The following is a 17,126-nucleotide window of genomic DNA, read 5'->3' as shown; positions in this document are numbered from 1 at the left end:
CACCCTCCTCAATGTCAATGAGGCAAAGGATGGAGGCTTTGGGGCATCTTCCATTGTCCAAAAACCCGGATGTACTCAGGCCCCCTGCAGTTGCCCAGCCTTGGCTGCCAACTTTGGAGCAGGAAGGGTGAGCACTGGGAGGAAGGGTGTGCTGGAGCTGTGCCCAGTATTTCAGTCCCTGTCAGTCCCTGGTCTTTAGTGTGGGATGAAGATGGGTCTCACTGAGTAACTACAGCAGGTGACAAGGAAAATCATTACTGTCCTACAGCCATGCTCAGTCTCTTTTGAGAGATGTTGCTTTCAACTGCTCCCTCTGGCTGTCTGCTTTTGCCCTCTTCTGAAGAACCATGGTGTTACATCGGGGAAGGCGCTCTTGTCTCTCTGGGAGGCTCCTGCTACCACCCCACAGCCAAGGAAACACCTGAGAAGGGCTATTTGTGATGGGGACCACCTGCCCCGTCCATACAGCCAGCATTGATCTCTGTAGCTGAAAATACACAGTTCAAAACTCCATTTGAATGGTTCCTCAAAGTGCACCATTGGTTTTTAGGCTTCTTTTAAAAAGCATTTTAGCAGTTCTTTACAACCTTGCCAGCCTGAAGCAGCAGTGTGTACCCATACTTGCCTGGTCACACAACCACAATTAACATTCATCAGAGTAGCTGGGATTTTTAGGGACAATTTATTTTTTGTTCTGCACCCTCAGACAGTATATATCACTCTTCACTTGGGTTGGTGCACTTACAAGGTGGGATGAATGACCTTAAATCACTTCAGGGGCAGCCTCTGCTACCCCAGAGTGAAGAAACACCTGTAGATAAATCACTGCTGCCCTTGATTAAAAAAAAAAAAAAAAACAAACAAAAACAAAACAAAAAAACTCCATAACACAAGGAACATAATGTAGATGTGTATTTATTAAGTCTAAATTAAATCTTTTCTCAAAAACACACAGCTCAGCCGAGCCAAAGAGCAAAAGGCTACAGAGGAACCTCTCCCAGGCTTGGTGACTAGCTCAGCTGTAAGCTTGCTGTGGGTGTTTGAGCATGAGGGGTGGGCAGTGTCACCCTGCCAACCCCCATCCTGCCAGCCCTCATCTGCTCACCCTTCACTGCAAGGAAAAAACAGCTCCCTGCTTTGCTCAATATTCTGGGAAAACCTTTTCCTAGGGAAACTTGCAATCTTTATATTCAGTGGCCTCTTGTGCTATTTGGAAGGTGGGATTTGAAGGAGCAGGGCCAGGCAGCATCGTGGTGCTGAGCAGGGGCCTCAGGGTGAGCATACCAAAATACTGTATTCTCCCAGATGCAGAGCCAGGGTCACAGCAAAAAAATTCCCGGCGCTTTTGCAGTGATTGTGCAAGGAGGTAATGCTGGTTTATGTGTATGCCATTTATACCTGAACTAGCCACTTTTATACCTAACCTCGCCATTCAGGCAGAGCTCCCCAGGGCCTCGAGGAAGCGGTGGGACAAGATGGCAGCAGTGCCCACGCCAGCATCAGGCAGAATTGGGCATCATTCAACAGGCACAAAACATTCCCAGCAACAGGCTTTTTATTCCACTAGATGGTGCCCAGCCCTCACTTAAGGATGTTGCTTAATCTTTCGGACCTGGTATGGTCAGGACTGAGGATGGAGGGGCCTGGGCACTGTGCTGGGGCTGCAAACTTCTTAGTTCCAACCCTGTCAGCAGTGAGACCCCAAAACCATGCTCTTCATTTGCCAGGCAATCATGCCGAGCCCTAGATCCCCAGAGCATTGCTGTAGTCCATAAATCCGGGGGTGTGATGTGCCTTGGCAATTCTAGGGGTGAGTTATCCAGCCCAGACTGGCAGCAACTCTGCAGCACCTTTTAGTCTGAGCCGGATGGGCCAGCATGGGAGGTCCATGAGCCCTCAGGGGTCCTCTGCATGCTGCCCCAAGCCTGGGAAGCTGCAGGCAAATCCCTGCCCCAGGCTGCCTACATCTCCATGTTTCTCCAGCCCTGGGACCAAGGTACACAGAGCAGCTTCCCCAGAGACACCAGGGCCTAATGATCTGTTGGGGGACATGGGGGGCACATGCAATTTTGACTTTTTCTGCTGGAGAGCATGAGCAGTAGCAAAGCAGAGTCCCAAGAGCTGGTGGTAACTGATAGCACCAGTGAGACACAGTATCCTAGTGTTCCAGCATGAATCAACTATGTATGAATTCTCAGTACCAAATTGCTGCAAGAAGCTATGGATGTTTCATCCCTGGAAGTGTTCAAGGCCAGCTTGGATGGGACTTTGAGCAACCTGGTGTCGAGAGTGGCATCCCTCCCTGTGTCAGGGGAGTTGGAACTAGATGATCTTTATGGTCCCTTCCAACCCAAACCATCCTGTGATTCTGTGTGCCATAACAGGATCTGCCACTTCCCTGCATGCAGGTGTGCAGAGGGCAGGGAAGCAGGTACTCTGAGAGTACTTCACTGACATCACGGCTGCTCCTACCTACTCCCTGCACAGGCACAGCACAGGTGGTGAGTCCCCTCCGCATGTGCTGAGGCAATACCTCTCCCCTCAAGGCTCAATGCCTCTCCCACTGTGCCGCTCCTAAACACGCCTGTTTTAGCAGCTTCTCAGACAGAAAAAGCAACCTGCAATTGCATAAACAGTGATTAACTTTGATTAACACTGAGGGCATGGCTCCAGTGTGTCGAAGCCCGGCCAGGTCTGTGTGCAGGGGCCAGTGGCAGGAGTGGTGGTGGCACAGTCAGAGTGTTATGGTGCTCCTGGAAGGACAGTGTGGCCAGGAAATGTACCATCAGGAGGGCATGATGGGGACTTCTTGCTGGGGGAAGTGGATGAACTGAGGGGGAGGATGCTCTGTGGGCCTCCCTAGCAAGCCCAGGGATGCTGGTGGCTCTGGGCAGGATCTAGTATCCCAGGGGAGAGATGTGTAGGGCTTGTTGGCCAAATTGCAGTCCCACAAGAAATGGTAGGGCCAGGGATGTGCTGGGGCCAGAAATCCCCTTATGCCCAGGGACCAGCCCACCCCCAGCACGCTGCTTGTGGCAGTGACTGCCTGAAGTCCCATTGCAAACACCAGAGTCAGCAGATCCACAGGTACAGAAATGCCTTTATTTCTCCAGTAGGCTGAAGTGAAACTGCAAGGACAGAGGCTTTTTCTCACTGCTTCTTTAGTTGCTTCGCATCAGTGCACAAACATCGCTACCCTATGCCCTGTAGCACAGCTGCTGTTCCCTGGCTGTCCAGCACAGCACACCCGTGCATTCCTGCTGCTGTGCCATGTGCAGCCTCCCCCAGATTAACAGCAGATTGCATGAACCAGTGATTTTTGGCTCCTGGGCTGTGAAGCACTGTGTGCCCCCCAGCAACCTGCCCCTCACCCAGGCAAGAGCAGAGCCCGCAGGGGGGATACCAAGGGGTAAAACACGGCGAGTTGCCCCCCAGCTCCACCGCTGGAGCCTACCGGGGTGAATACCGGCCACGCCTCAGAGGGGCCCCTGGATCCAGCGGCCTTGGGGGTACCCTGGGGATCCCCACCCTGAGGGCTGCAGTCCTGTCTGTGCACTCTCGCTGTGGCTGCCCCGGTCCCCCTCGGAGGACTGGCTGCTGTCGGCACTCCCGAGGCCGGGATAGGGGCCGTGGGGGCCGCCGCCCGCCCCGCCAAGGCTGTAAAAGGCCCGCTCACGGACATGGAGCTCGTCAGCACGTTTCACCTGGTCCAGCTGCCGGCTGCGGCCCAGTGTTGCAATGGTGCCCGGCGCCCCGGCCCCCAGCCTCCTGCCATGGTGCCCGGGCAGGCGGCCACCCCCGGCCCCCAGCCCTGCTGTCCCACTCTCTGCACCTCGCCCCTGCTCCCGGCCACTGCCTGCTGCCATGCTGACCGTGGCTTGCCCTGCCTGTGGAGCGGGGCTGGCTCCTGCTTTGGCAGTTTGAGATCTGCCCCCAGCATCGCCATCATAGCCGCCAACAATTTTCTGGCCCCCACTCGACACCCCGCCGCTGGGTTTCCCACTTGGAAATGGTGCTTTGTCCGTCCTGGGTATCTTGTCCAGCCCTGCTCCCCCTGGACGGACCCTCATCCCAGCCCCGGGCCGTGTCTCCACACGGGAGGGAGTGGAGGTGGCTGTCCCCACTTCCCCACTCCCTCCTCTGCCGAGCACAGTGCCCATGCCTGCCCTGTGGCTGCCGGCTGTCACTGACGGGGTGGTGCGGAACCCCTCAGTAGGGGCTGGGCGGATGCTGCCCCCCCTGGCTGGGACTCTGATAGTGGCCTCCATGTCACCCCTGTGGTGGGGGCTCGTGGTAGCCACATGGTCTGGCTTCCCCTTGGACTTCTGCCCCTCTCCTCTCATCTCATCATCATCTTTCCCATGGATGCTAGCCACTGTGGGGCTGGTAATGTCACCACTAGTGACTCTCCAGGGAACAGGGGTTGTCAGTCCTCTATCAACACCGATGGTGGTGGTGGCACCTTCCTCATCCTCTCCAGTAAGACGGCTGTCCCTGAGGCTGCTGGTAATGCTGTCCCCATGGGTTGGGGTGGCTGTGGTGGCCAGTCTTTCAGGCTGCCTGCGGGCAGGCATGCTGTCATCTTCACCTCCACTGGGTGCCACAGTGACGTCCAGCCTGAGGGGGGGCCTGCTGCTTCCCACAGAGGGGATGCCATCATTCTCCCTACTTGCTGTGACACCAGCCTGGGTGGTTACCTGCTCCCCCATATGGATGTTGGCTCTCCCAATGAATATGTTTACCTCATCATCCTGGCCTGGAGCGACCTGGGTGAAACCCTTGGCCCTGTCTGTGCTGCCCAGGTTCCCGTGGGTGATGGTTACACTGCCTGAATCGGGGATGTAAGCGTATTCATCCACACCTGCAGCATCCACTTGGACATCCTCCATCTTCTCAGTGACAGAGGACAAAGCAGTGCCTCCTGTCCCTGTACCCTGCTTAACACTCTCCTGCCCTTGGCCAGAGACAGTGGCCTCTCCGCTGCCCTCATCCCCTGCCCCTCTGGTAGTAGGGGCCCTCCCCCTCCCCGCAGTCACGGCTCCCCCCTCCAGAACCACCCTGGGGATACCATCATCCTTATTCTCACTCCTGACCCTGGACCAGTTCCCCACCACAACCTCACTGGGGCGTTCACCCTGAGGGAGAATGGGAACACCGCCATCACCTTCCACCACCAAATCCATATCGCCGCTGCCCTCTGAGCTGGATGGGGTGGGACCCATGCCACCCCCACTGCCACGTGCGCGCATGCCAGTGCCAGGCTGAGGACTGGGACCATCCCTGCTGATGCCCGGGGTGCTGCGGTTTTCGGGACTGAAGACAATCCCATACTCAATTACTTCACTGCTGCTGTTGTCACTGTGCTCTGGGGCTGTCCCAGCTGACCCAGCTGGTGGCTCCCTCCTGGCATTGCCATCATCCAGTCGGTGGCTGGGGATGATACTCTGGTGGTCAGCCTCTTCTTTCTGTGTAGTACACACAAGGGAGAGGTCAGGGTGATGGATTGCTGCTGGGGGTACCCCAGGCAGGCCAGGGTCCCACAGTGTCCCCTGGCTCCATCCTTACCTTTATCTGCGTCTGGTTCCTCCGCGTTGAGAATGAGTAGACATATTTGAAAATGTAGAAGCCATGCTTGGCATTGCAGCTTTTCAGAAATATCTGGTAGGGAAGAAAATAACCAAAACCCACAATTTCCTTATTAATTGCATTGGCAGGAGTTTCCCTTTCTGTGTCTGGCACTGCAGTAGAGTCCCACCAGTACCCACTGAGGCCCCAGGAGGTGGCAGAAGGATACACACCCGGTGTTGTCCCACACAGTTCCCAGCAGCTCTCTCAGGCAGCGGCGGTGGCACCTGTGGGCAGCAAAACACAGGGAAGAGCTAAGGCATCAAACACTGCCTCAGCACACAGGCAGTGCCAACTGCTGACCACCCACCCTTTCCCACCTTCAGGGAAGGGTGGGAAAACTGCATTGATTAGCCACCAAATTCCCAGGCACCAGCTGGGGTGCTGACTTAAAGACAGCAGTAGTAGGAAAGGTCAAAATCCCGTTTCCAGGATCGGAAAACTATTGTGAATTTTGCTATAGCATGATTGTATTGCATGCTAGCCTTCATATGGTGTTGTTGATAAATAACAAATAACCTTTTCCTGGAGACTGCTGCGGAGGATTTTACCACAGAGCATTTTTAATACACGGCATCATTGCTCACAAAAGAATGCTCCATCTTACTGCTTGGATCTGCCTGTGCTGAGTACAGAGCTGGTTAACTGGTGGAGTTTCCAGTGTTTACTAAGCTACTGAGCAGCAACCTGTGTGTCCTCACAGCTGAGTTTCTGTACATGCTTGCAGGTTTGCAGCTCTCCCTGATTATCCTGGCATCTTTTGGTGGGTATTGGCCAGTGCATCCCTCAGGGCTGGGGAACCTACTAGTGGGAGCATCCTGTGAGCCCCACAAAGCCATTTCAGGCATCCCTTACAAGCCAGAGTGAGAGACAACACCATGGAGGAGAGTCCTCTTTGATTTCAGAAAAATTAGTCCCTGAAACGTCCCGAGCCCAACTGAAGGGGCAGAAACACACCCCAAAGTATTGAACATCCCCAGGTTGTTTCATTGTTTGTGAATAGTGTGAAAGGACAGATTACAGCTCTGGTCACACAGCATAGCATTAACTCCCATGTGTGCTCCTATCTGAAAAGAAAATCTGTGATGATTTATTGCCTTCCCCTGGGCTGCTCTGCTACAGACCAGGTTGTAAGAGCTTGCTCTATGGGGTAAGAGACACATGGGAGGGGCCATCTCAGGAAGATGAGATTTCCCTCCTCCTTACCCTGACTTAAAAGCAAGCCTTTTCTAGGAGCAGACTTGCATTCTAGCTGTGTATTTAGTAATCTCAGTAACAGTTATGCAAGACAAAAATGGCTCATATTATATTCATCTTAACTTGCCCTGTTTTTAGTTAAATCTCTCAATATTTCAAATTAGGAGAGCTGGAAAATAATTGTGGGCATCCCTCTGACCACTGTTCCCCACACAGATAAGATGAGCATCCTCTCCGCACCTCCCTGCCTGTGGCTTCATTCAGGCTGTTTGCAGGCCAGAAGCACCAGGCAGATCCCAGACCCACAGAAATCCAGGAGGTACAGCCACCCAGATGGACACTTGTGCAATGCCCTGATTGCTAAGCTGAAGGAACATGCTCAGCCACCCCAGTGCTAATATATATTTTTTCTTCTGGGGTCACCTCTGCTGTTCACATTACTTCATTCCCCAAGCACCAGAGGTGGTATACACAACTACAACCTATGTTTTCCCACTGCTGAAAGCATGCCAGGATGCACTGGATAGCACATCTCATGCTTCCAGCAGGAACCCAGGAAAAGCCATACTCACAGGTGTGGCGAGGGCTGTGCTGAGCAGGCACAGGCACAGACAGGCAAGGAAAGTTTGCATCTTGGGCTGCTCCTGGAGGTACAAAGTGAAGCATAGCTGCAGTTAGTATTCCTGGGACTTGTGGTCCTCAATAATCCTGGTTAGCAGCAACCTAAAAGCTCCTGCTATCCCAAAGCTCCCATGGCAGCAAGGTTTTGCAGTGACCCTGGTTTTTCCCAGGATTTGTGGTGGCCCTTGGCATTGTCCTGCCTCTTTGCATCCCTCACAACAAGGGCAATGCTCTCACCATGTGCTTAGGGCACAGCCAGGAGCTCCAAGTGGGAGCTCTGACACTGGCTATAAAAACTGCCTAACTTCCTCTGTCAAGGCCGCTTGGGGGGATATTTGTAATAAATGATCCCCTAAAGTTGCTGCAAGTTAAGCTGTTCATAAATCCCAATTAAGAAAGCAGCAGGCTTTAGGCTTTCACAGCACTGATAAATGGCAGCAGGCAATATCTCCATTGGCCATTTCTCATTTCACCCAACCACCCTCGCCTGGGCTTGCAGGTTCATCCCAGAGACTGAAGCCATACCAGTATTGCTACAGGAAACACCAGAAGGAAATACATGCACAAAGATCAGCAGTACAAAAGCAATGTAAGCTCAAGAGATGTGCACAGCCAAGGATCAGGGTGTCCCCATCCCCACTGTGCCTTGCCCAGAGTGAAAGCAGGAGAATCCCTGCTCAGGGACAGCAGAGCTGAAGGGCTAGGGAGAGACAGGGCAGGAAACTAGGTGAGAAGATTACCTTTTCCTGTCGGAAGCAGGTCCCACAGGCAGACTGTGGAGCCTGTGCCCACTTTGCTGAAATTTAAAGTTGGCCCCGGGTGCACAGAGCCAATCAGCGCCTGCCCAGGGACATTTGTCAGCTCTGGCAGCACTCACAGATAACCAGGGGGAGTAATTTCCAGCTAAAAATGTGTTTGTGGTAAAAGACAGCTATCAAATGTTCCACCTGGCTGGATAAACAGAAAGCACAGTTTATAAATATCTGTTCTGAAGGCAAAATTGCTCAATGATTAGTGCAGATCTTAGTGTGGCACACATCCAGCTTGGTTATTGATAAGAGGGTGTGCAGTGGGTCTTGGCTTGCTCACTGTGACCAACATGGGAAAGCTGGCAGGGCTGCAGAAATGGAAGGGCAAGATCCAGAGCCAGGCCTGGTCCTGGCCCTTTGGCACAGAAGGGCAGTGTTGGCCAAACTGAGAGCCTCACCATGCTGTGTCTTCTGACACTTGCTTTTTGGGTTTCAGCCTCAACCGTTCTGAGTTAAACCTGTGCAAGCACAAAAGAGAAGAAATATGTATGGCAAAAAAGAAAAAAATATGTATGTTTTTCCCTGCACCGCTTGCACAGGTCCCTTTGAGCCCTACTTCATTACAAAGAAGTGCTACAAGGGCGTGGACCATGTACAAACCCTCCTTCTCTCCACCTATCCTTTGGGCGGCATTGCTGGTCACATACACCCTTGCCAAGAAAGGCTCTCACTGCTGCAGCCAGCCTGGCTCAGGCAGTCACTGTGGAGGTGGTGGCAGCAGCTCCCATCCCACTCTCCATTCCGCCCCAACCTATACCCTGGGAGCTGGCACAACGCCCATGTTATCACCAGAAATGCTTAAACCATCAGCATCCAGCCTCAAGCAGGAATAAATCCTGGAGCCAGCGGGAAACTGGCCCTAGGCACTGGCCAGGGAGTGGCAGTCGGATGCCACCCCACAGGGCAGCCAGCCCACATGCCTTGGCTCCTGGAGGAGAGCCTTTGCCAGGTACCTGGGGGGCTGACGCACACAGGGCTGGGCTAAGCGCCCTGTAGGAGCGGGACCTGGCCCCTGGCAGTGCCGGGGCTCTTTGTCCGTGCCAGTTTCCTGACGCAGTGGAGCACCCCCCGGGGATGTGGATGATGGAGCTCTCGTGTCCCCACACCAGCCATGACTGCACGCAGGGCTCCTCAGTGCCACCATAGGGGTTTGTCCCCAGGGGTGCCCATGCTGCAGGCAGCACCTACTGCCTCCCCAGAAGCTGCAGCCTGGCTTTGACATACAGAAGCAGTTTTGTACAATGGCCAGTGACTTGCTGCTGCAGGAACAGACTAGTTCTGCAGTTGGACCTGCATCAGAAGCTGAACTCAGGTTTCCTTCCTAGGAGTGCAAGAGAAGCACGGTACCTGCCATAAACTGTGAATGAGGGCCATCACTATTCCCAGATGGTGGCATCTGCCTGGAACCCAGTGGGATTTGTTCTATCCCTATCCATAGTGCAGATCACCAGTTGGCCAGGGACATACTCCTGTTGGGAAGGGACCCTGAGCTGAGGACTCCCAGCTAGGTATCGCCATCACTGATGAAGGAGGAGAGTGGATGCACCACTGTCACTGTGACAGCCCTGGGAATGAGGCTGTGTGACAGGGACATTTTGGGCTGCAGTACTGGTGTTCAAGACACGCATCCAAGTTACCCAGCCTCATACCCATATGACTGGTGCAGGGACAAAGCAAAGCCCTCATTACAGGGGTGTGCGTCTAAAGCTAGTGATGCACAGAAAGAGAAATTAGTGGTTTTGCCCTTATTAAAATTGCCTGATGTGTGGTCAGGCCATGGGAGGTGCATTACCAAGGAACAGAAGACATGATAAAGTTATCACTGCTCACGTATTGGAAATTCACATCAACTTTACGTAAAACAAGGCTGTAATCCCATCGCAGTGTCCCTAAGAGCACCCTTTCATTTTTCAGAGGGCACTCTACAGCAGCTTTCCAAGTTATCCTTGCCATTCCTCCCTCCTTTCATGTACATCTGAGCTGGAATAACAAGATCCAGCCCTAAGCATCATGCAGCCCCTCAGCCCCTCCCCAAGTGCTGCATTCTTCCACTGACCGCAGAAAATTTGGCAGCAAACCTTTTGTCACCAACAAGCTCAGTTCAGTTGCTTTATTTCATTTCATTTCATTTCATTTCATTTCATTTCATTTCATTTCATTTCATTTCACTTTGCAAGATACAAAAAAAAAAGCCTGGGATGGAGCCAGGGATGCAGCCTGTGCATGACAAGCTGCCTGGCATCCCCTCTGGCATGGGGTGACTCCAGGGAGCCTTGGAATGCACCTTCCTGAGTGGCTGGGGCTGACAGGGACAGCACCAGGGCTGTGCTCACTGGCTGTAGTAGTAATCCTGGCCGTACACGTCGTACCCATGCCCTTTGTAGTAGCCATACTCATCCTCATAGGCACGGTAGCTGTCCCCACGTGCGTACTCATCCTGTTCCTCGTACCCACCCTCAGTGGTGCCCTCATCCCCCCGGCCGTGGTCCCTGGCTGTCACATCATACTCCCACAGCTCCCCAGCTGTGGTGGCATCTGTGGTGACATCTGTGGGTCCCACATCATCCATAGTGGTCGCCTGTATCAGACCCTCTTCGTTGGTGGTGCTTGCAATGGTGGTAGCTTCAGCTTCTTCCTCCTCCTCTTCTTCCTCTTCTTCTTCCTCCTCCTCTTCCTCCTCTTCCTCAGCTTCACCAGTGCCCTCCTCAGCCACCACAGTGCCATTGCCATGAGGTCCAATACTCTCTGTGGTATTGGTGCTTGTGCCATTGACACCATTCTCATTCTCATCTACTTCTTCTTCCTCCTCTTCCTCCTCATTCTCATCACTGTCTTCATTTTCAGAGTCTTCCCCCTTGCTGGCAGTTCTCTGCCTGATCCTTTGGCAGTCCTTGCCCTGGCAGAGGGAAGACAGCACAGCATAACTTGGATGTCAGGAGCTTGCAGCTCCATGTGGAGAGGGGAAGGTATGGGCGCAGCTGAGCATTCCCCCACACTTTTCATGGCAGGACTGTCTTTTTGGGGTACCCTTTCCAACCCCAAGTTAATGTCCAGAGCTTTGTCCAGTTATAGGTACTTCCACAGCAACTCCCCAAGCAGAGACAGAGTGCAGGGTATCCCATGGGTACAAGCAAACATGCAATGAACAGCCCCTCCCCGTGGGTGCTCCCTCTATCTCCCCAAACCGCACCTGCTGGGGGGATGGGATGTCTCCTCCCAGTGCAGCTTGGCAGTCCTCAGGGGCTGCTCCAGCTGGGTGTCCAGCTGCCTTGGTTCCAGCATAAAATGGCCCCTGCAAGGACAGGGACAGGACAGGGCAGGGGGTCAGCAGCTGGAGTGGAGCGCAGGCCTCTCCACAGCGAGAGGGATACAGTGCATCCACACAGAGCATTTGGGCATCGCTCCGAGTTCCCTGCTTTCTCACGGATATTGTTCCAGGCTGAAATGTAGAGGCTGCAGCAGGGCAGATGGAGCTGTGCAATTACGTGGTGGTGGCTGGAGTCAGATGTTCCCATTCTGGCTCCAAGTTTTGCTTTGCAAAGCATCTAAAGGTTTTCTTCTGAAGTTACCTCCCCAGTTTCCAGTAAACAAAGAAAGCCACAGGCACACTACACACGAACACACTGCATGCCATGTGTGGATGGTCAGTGAGAGTGTGATGGCTCAAAGCCAGGCGTGAGCCCAAACCCCACCAGCAATCAGCCATCAGCAACACTTGGCCCCAGAGATCAGCAGCAGAGCGGGGCTCTCAGTGGGGTGCATGGCTAAAAAAGGGTAAGGAATAACCCAAATGCAAACAGAGCCTGAAGCAGACACTGAGGAACTGGTGGGGCAATTCACCCAGGGCCCAGCCTGGGAGGTGGAGCTGGTTGGCACCAGCACATGAGCCCAGCCATGGCAGGGAGACCTGAGGTCAGTGTCATCGCTGTCCTGGGCAATCCCTGCTGCTCATACGGCAAGACCAAGGACAGCTACCCTGGCATTTTGGGCCACCTCAGACCTTGAAATACAGGTGCAGGTGCTGGCAGAGAAAATCCAGGCTGCTCTCCTCTCCAGCAGGAGAGCCATCAAATTGCACAGTGCAGCCAGCTGTGCCAGTGGAAGTGATGCTCCCTATACAGCAGCCAATATAAAGCTTTTTGCAAACCGATATGCTTTATAATGCGTTTTACATAACTGACCTTGGGGCCTATCAGCATGATTCATCTTGCTGACCACCCTGCCAGTGAAGGCACATCCTTGCATGAGAGCAGCCAATGCTCTTATGCCCTCAAAATGAAAAGGGCAGACCTAAAGAGCAGCTACATTCGTGCATACCAGTTAATTTCTTTCTGAGAAATGAAATTCCACATTTTGCTGCCCATCCTACTGCTCAAATTTATCCTTAGAGATTGCAGTGGTAGGGGAGAGAAACGGCTAAAATGGGGAAAATTGCAGGGAGGTGCCAGAGCTGGCACAGGGGCTACCCCATGCTATATCCCAATCCCTGACAGGCCTCCAAAGCAGGGTTTAAAACCAGACTCCCTGCTTTCATTAAATAACTTTTTAAAAAGAAAAAAATAAAGGACTTGATTAAGCATGACACACAGGATTCTAAGCAGACCAGATCCTTATTTCAAAGCACCTATGTGCCTGAGACCACTGGACTATTTTTGAGCATTTGCAGCCCGATAAGGCACAAAAGATCTTTGTAATCCCTTACATTTAATTTTGGACCTGGGTTGCTCTCACAGCTCTAGAAGTGCCCAAGCTCACACTGATCCAGCAGACAGGAGCAGCTTTACCATCTGGTTTTTGTATCTGACTGATACAAATTTGACTTTCCCAATATAGCATCAGTTTGTGTCACTCCACAAACACACATGCAGAGCATAACTGGGTTTTCCATAGGGGTATTCTCAGTGTTACAGGGGTAACAGATCCTAAAAGATGAAGATTAGAGGAGTTCCTAACAGCACCTTCTTCCTTGTGTGAACCTCCCTGGTTCTGTTCTTTGGCCCATCCTGCTCCTTTCTGATCCACTGGAAATGGAAACCCAGAGAATTTGTCTCAGGGTTGTTTGGTGCAACCCCTGCCCAGGAAGAAAAAGGAAAGCAAAAGGAAAATATCGACAAAAAAAGTAAAATAAGGTCCAGAGTAGAAAATCCAGTTGTATCCAGAGTGCAAGCCTGTGGGAAGTCAGTGACCACAAATGCTGATGAGAAGAGACTACAAAACCAAAGAAAGTTCCCAAATTCCTGTATTTGTTTTGCAGACTGCTGGTTTGCCATACTCACCCCCTCTTCCTCCTCCTCCGAGCCATCCCCCTCTTCCTCAGATGAGTCACTGCCCTAAGAGGAAAAACCAAGTTGGAGGCGGGTGGGTGGGTTCCTAGTGGTGTCACAAGAACAATGTTCTGTGCCCAGGCCCACAGGCCAAGCCAACAGGGCACAGACGTGCCCCCATCTCATTTGGGCCAAAATCTCTGCATTTGGAGGGCAGCAAAGCAGCAGCAAGCCCTCAGAGCCACCCACCTGGTACCGTCGCTGCGGGGGATACACGTAGATGTATCTGTACAGGTAATGCCGGTGCCGGCTCTTGAAAACCTACCAGGAGAAGGAGGGGGAAAATCCCATCAGTCTGGGGCCTTGGGTACAGGAGCTACCAAGATGTGCTCTTCCTCAAGATCAGCCCTGTGTGGTACTAGGCACCGGGGAGACCCTACCGCATTCTCTTCTGAGTCATCCAGCTTGGGTTGCCGCAGCCAGCTCTTGACCTGGGGGAAAGGGTGAGTTGGTACGTGCCCCACACCAGCCCTGGCAAGGCCAGGGGCCCCCCTCAGATGGCACTCACCGAGAAGGTGCACGCCATTCCCACCAGGCAGACAAACACCAGGACACTCCTCATGGCTGCTGTCTCTAGGAACACTGAAACACACTGAGGGCTTGCATTTCAGCTAGAAAGCACCAGCACCACTCCAAACCATCCACGTGTCGGTGTCCACGTGGGTGACTGGGGAGAAGAAAGGCTGACTTCCAGCCTTCCTTGGTGAGGTCACCCAATCCCTCCATAGAGCCAATTCTTTCTTTTTCTTCTTTTTTTTTTAAAGATCTGCCTCAACTTCCATTAATACATTTTGTTTTTTCTAGAAGCCACAATATACCAGAAAAGCAAGTTTCCCCATGTAGTGAACTCAAAGCTTTCCTGGAGAAGGATGACTTATTCCTGTTTGCCCATTGCCCTTAAAGGAGGGGAGAAAGCCAAGCCCCACTGGAGATGCAACAGGAGCAGCTGGGAGCACTGCCCACTGTGGCTGCCCTTCCACAGCTCCAAGACCTGCTTGGGTTTTGCCCAGGAAGCAGTTGCTCCTGGGAATTACACCACAGACAGTGTAACCTCACTGAGGAAAAACAAACAAGCAAAGAAATAATGGAAGTAATTGGCTTCACAGGCTGCCGCTGGTAAAAACAGCAGTGGGAAGGCACCAATGCAAAGAGCCCCCCACAGGCACTGCTGGAGGGGACTTAGCTCTAGGCAGGTCTGAGCTGCACACCCAAAGCACCAAAACACAGCCTGCCCTCGTGCATCAAGGAGAAAGGAGCACACCCAATCGTTTCCAGCATCAGCCCAGCCTTCCCCCAGAGAACAATGCTCCCAGTCAGGCTTTCTCCTACCCTTCCTCTGCCTAAACCCAGTATCAGCTGTGCTTGTAGGGAATTGTTATTACATTTATCTGTGCTTGAAGTTTCCCTAGTTTTGCTTAATTCAGGCTATAAAACAAGCGTCCACAAGTTTCTCTGAACTTGCAGCAAGGCTCTGGATGCTCATCCCCTCCACCCAAGCGCTTCATGAAGCCACAGATCCAGAAAAAGACTAAAAGCAGCACCCCAATCCTGCCAGCAAGCTGACCCTCCCATCTCCCTGCAAAAAGCAGACATCAATGCACAACCGAACTGAGAAAAGCAGCAGCGAGCTTACCCTGCCCCAGCACTGAGAGCTAACCATGGAGTCAGCCGGCACAGATTTCCTCCCGCTGCTGCCCTGCTGGGATATAAGGTCTGGCTTTGCCCCCCCTAAGCCAGTCACCGCCCTGCCCAGAGTGACGCCAGCTCTCCAGCATGCACCAAAATCCCTCCAAAACTTCAACGCTGGCAGATTTGGTGCACAAACATAGCACCCCACGCCGCTGCCAAACCCAGAGAGGCTTGCCCTGCGCCACTTAATTGAGGGTCTGGCCTCAGATGTGCGGCTGGGAGGCCGAGGGTATAATAACACTCTGGGTTTTAATTAAAATAAATATTGGGAAATATGTTGCTGGGGGCTGTCCACCTCCCTTTTTGAGAAATCCTGTCACTGTTTTTTCAAGTAGACAAAAAGACCGACCTCAAAGGCCCAGCCGCACAGCCACTTGTGCAGAGCCATTAGACCAAAAAAAAGCTAAATCCAAAAAAAAAAATCCCTCTCCAGGATGCCTGCAGAGGCCTTGGGAAGGGAAGGGAAAGAAAAGGGGACTCAGATACAGGTGTCACTCAGTGCCCCTTTGAGAGTCATTTCCACCACAGTGTTGCTACAAAGTGCAGGTCAGCTTTGTTTCTAATGCCCTGCAAACTACGCAGACCCACACAGGGGTCAGCCCAGTCCCCTGCTCTCAAAAATCAGGCATTGCTCAGCTGAAATCTGTGTATGTCCCCAGCAAAGCAAACTTCCTGGGAGTGGGGGGGAAATGGAAAAACCCCACCCACATGTGCCCTCAAATCACACTGGGGATCTTGGTGACAGGATACAGCAAGTGGATGCCACCCCCTGCACCCACCTCCACAGGGATGTCTTCTCTCCTTTACCTATATTTATCATTTCCTGCTTGGATTTTATCCATCCAGCTCTCCAGTGCACCTCTGCTCCCTCTTTCCCAGATTTTTCTTGTCCTTCTCAGCAAAGGCCCCTAAGCTCCTGCACATCTGGGCTGCAGCAGTTCAGGGAATGACTATTCACCAAATGCAACTTTGCTTTCCACAGTGGCAAGGAGAGCTGCAACTCCCACTTGATGCTTTCAGACTGACAGCCCGAGGAGAAGGAAGAGAGGTGCTGAAAAATAAACGCCTTCAGGCAGATCTGTAATGGTCAGCTTAGCCAGTGGTAAAACTATGGTTATTTAGGACAGAAAAATCCACTTTGCCATGAAATGCCTGAGTGTTTCTTCTCAAAACTAGGGGCAAAACCAGCCTCAGCTACATGCAGGGGAGCCCATCACTGACAGGTTCATGGTGGGGAGTTGATAATTGCTGATGGAGCACTACACACATGAATTGTTTCTGAGGAGGGAGAGGTCCCCCATAGCCCCCCAATGGTCCAACACCCCTGGCAGCAGACCATGCCACATGCCCACCATGCAACCCCCTGGGGCTGCAGGGCACAGCTGCCCATGGGCTTCAAAGCCCCTTTTGTGACTGTGAAGAGTCCTAATTATAAGGGAGGCCTGTAGCTGGCTGTGGCTTTCAGCTGACGCCTCATGCCAGGAAAAGCCACGCAAAAAAAACCAACCCAAAAAAACCCCAAACAAACAAAACAAAACAAAAAAAAACAACAAAGCAAAACAAAACAAAAACCCACAAAAACACCTCAGCCATGCAGTTCTTCGGTGCCAACGCAGCAGCCTCTGACAAAGATAGAGATCAGCATTTGTGAGGATGAGGATTCCCATGTACCCCCAGCTCCATGGGGCTGGAGCAGCTGGAGGGGCTGCCCTGCTAGGCATTCAGGGCAGAGATAGATAGCCCTGCCTTCCATTGTGCCCTGCTGTCCTAAGCTGCCTGGCCTAGGAAAGCAGTGAGCAAAGTGCCTGGCTTTGAGCTTAAAATTTCAGCAGGGCTTGGGAACAGAGAGTCCTGGTGGGAG

At 52.6% G+C, this 17,126-nt stretch overlaps 2 protein-coding genes across 2 annotated transcripts; both read right to left on the bottom strand.

Annotated features, from left to right (window-relative positions):
- Window positions 1–3,094: 3,094 nt before the first annotated feature.
- On the bottom strand, window positions 3,095–8,631 carry MEPE (matrix extracellular phosphoglycoprotein). Its single transcript, XM_026792528.2, has 5 exons — window positions 8,184–8,631; window positions 7,395–7,466; window positions 5,799–5,852; window positions 5,566–5,658; window positions 3,095–5,465 (listed from the first exon to the last, which is right to left on the bottom strand). The coding sequence occupies exons 2-5, from the start codon at window positions 7,452–7,454 to the stop codon at window positions 3,477–3,479; spliced, it is 2,196 nt and encodes a 731-aa protein (XP_026648329.2). The 5' UTR covers window positions 7,455–7,466; window positions 8,184–8,631; the 3' UTR covers window positions 3,095–3,476.
- Window positions 8,632–8,736: 105 nt separating this feature from the next.
- IBSP (integrin binding sialoprotein) lies at window positions 8,737–15,650 on the bottom strand. Its single transcript, XM_026792532.2, has 7 exons — window positions 15,210–15,650; window positions 14,085–14,158; window positions 13,957–14,007; window positions 13,766–13,837; window positions 13,529–13,582; window positions 11,443–11,544; window positions 8,737–11,148 (listed from the first exon to the last, which is right to left on the bottom strand). The coding sequence occupies exons 2-7, from the start codon at window positions 14,136–14,138 to the stop codon at window positions 10,582–10,584; spliced, it is 900 nt and encodes a 299-aa protein (XP_026648333.2). The 5' UTR covers window positions 14,139–14,158; window positions 15,210–15,650; the 3' UTR covers window positions 8,737–10,581.
- Between the last annotated feature and the right edge of the window lie 1,476 nt (window positions 15,651–17,126).

The sequence above is a fragment of the Zonotrichia albicollis genome, chromosome 5, assembly GCF_047830755.1.
Source record: "Zonotrichia albicollis isolate bZonAlb1 chromosome 5, bZonAlb1.hap1, whole genome shotgun sequence".
NCBI classification, from domain to species: domain Eukaryota; kingdom Metazoa; phylum Chordata; class Aves; order Passeriformes; family Passerellidae; genus Zonotrichia; species Zonotrichia albicollis.
Note: the sequence above shows the minus strand (reverse complement) of the source record. Positions and strands in the feature narration are given on the sequence as shown.

What these genes read in the sequence shown, in the direction of transcription:
- MEPE (XM_026792528.2), bottom strand. Translation starts at nt 7,454, where the DNA reads ATGCAAACTTTCCTTGCCTGTCTGTGCCTGTGCCTGCTCAGCACAGCC. An exon ending in GCACAGCCCTCGCCACACCT is followed by an intron (nt 5,853 to 7,394) that starts GTGAGTATGGCT and finishes TGCTGCCCACAG; the next exon opens with GTGCCACCGCCGCTGCCTGA. An exon ending in GGAACCAGACGCAGATAAAG is followed by an intron (nt 5,466 to 5,565) that starts GTAAGGATGGAG and finishes TGTACTACACAG; the next exon opens with AAAGAAGAGGCTGACCACCA.
- IBSP (XM_026792532.2), bottom strand. Translation starts at nt 14,138, where the DNA reads ATGAGGAGTGTCCTGGTGTTTGTCTGCCTGGTGGGAATGGCGTGCACC. An exon ending in ATGACTCAGAAGAGAATGCG is followed by an intron (nt 13,838 to 13,956) that starts GTAGGGTCTCCC and finishes TTCTCCTGGTAG; the next exon opens with GTTTTCAAGAGCCGGCACCG. An exon ending in CCCCGCAGCGACGGTACCAG is followed by an intron (nt 13,583 to 13,765) that starts GTGGGTGGCTCT and finishes TTTTCCTCTTAG; the next exon opens with GGCAGTGACTCATCTGAGGA.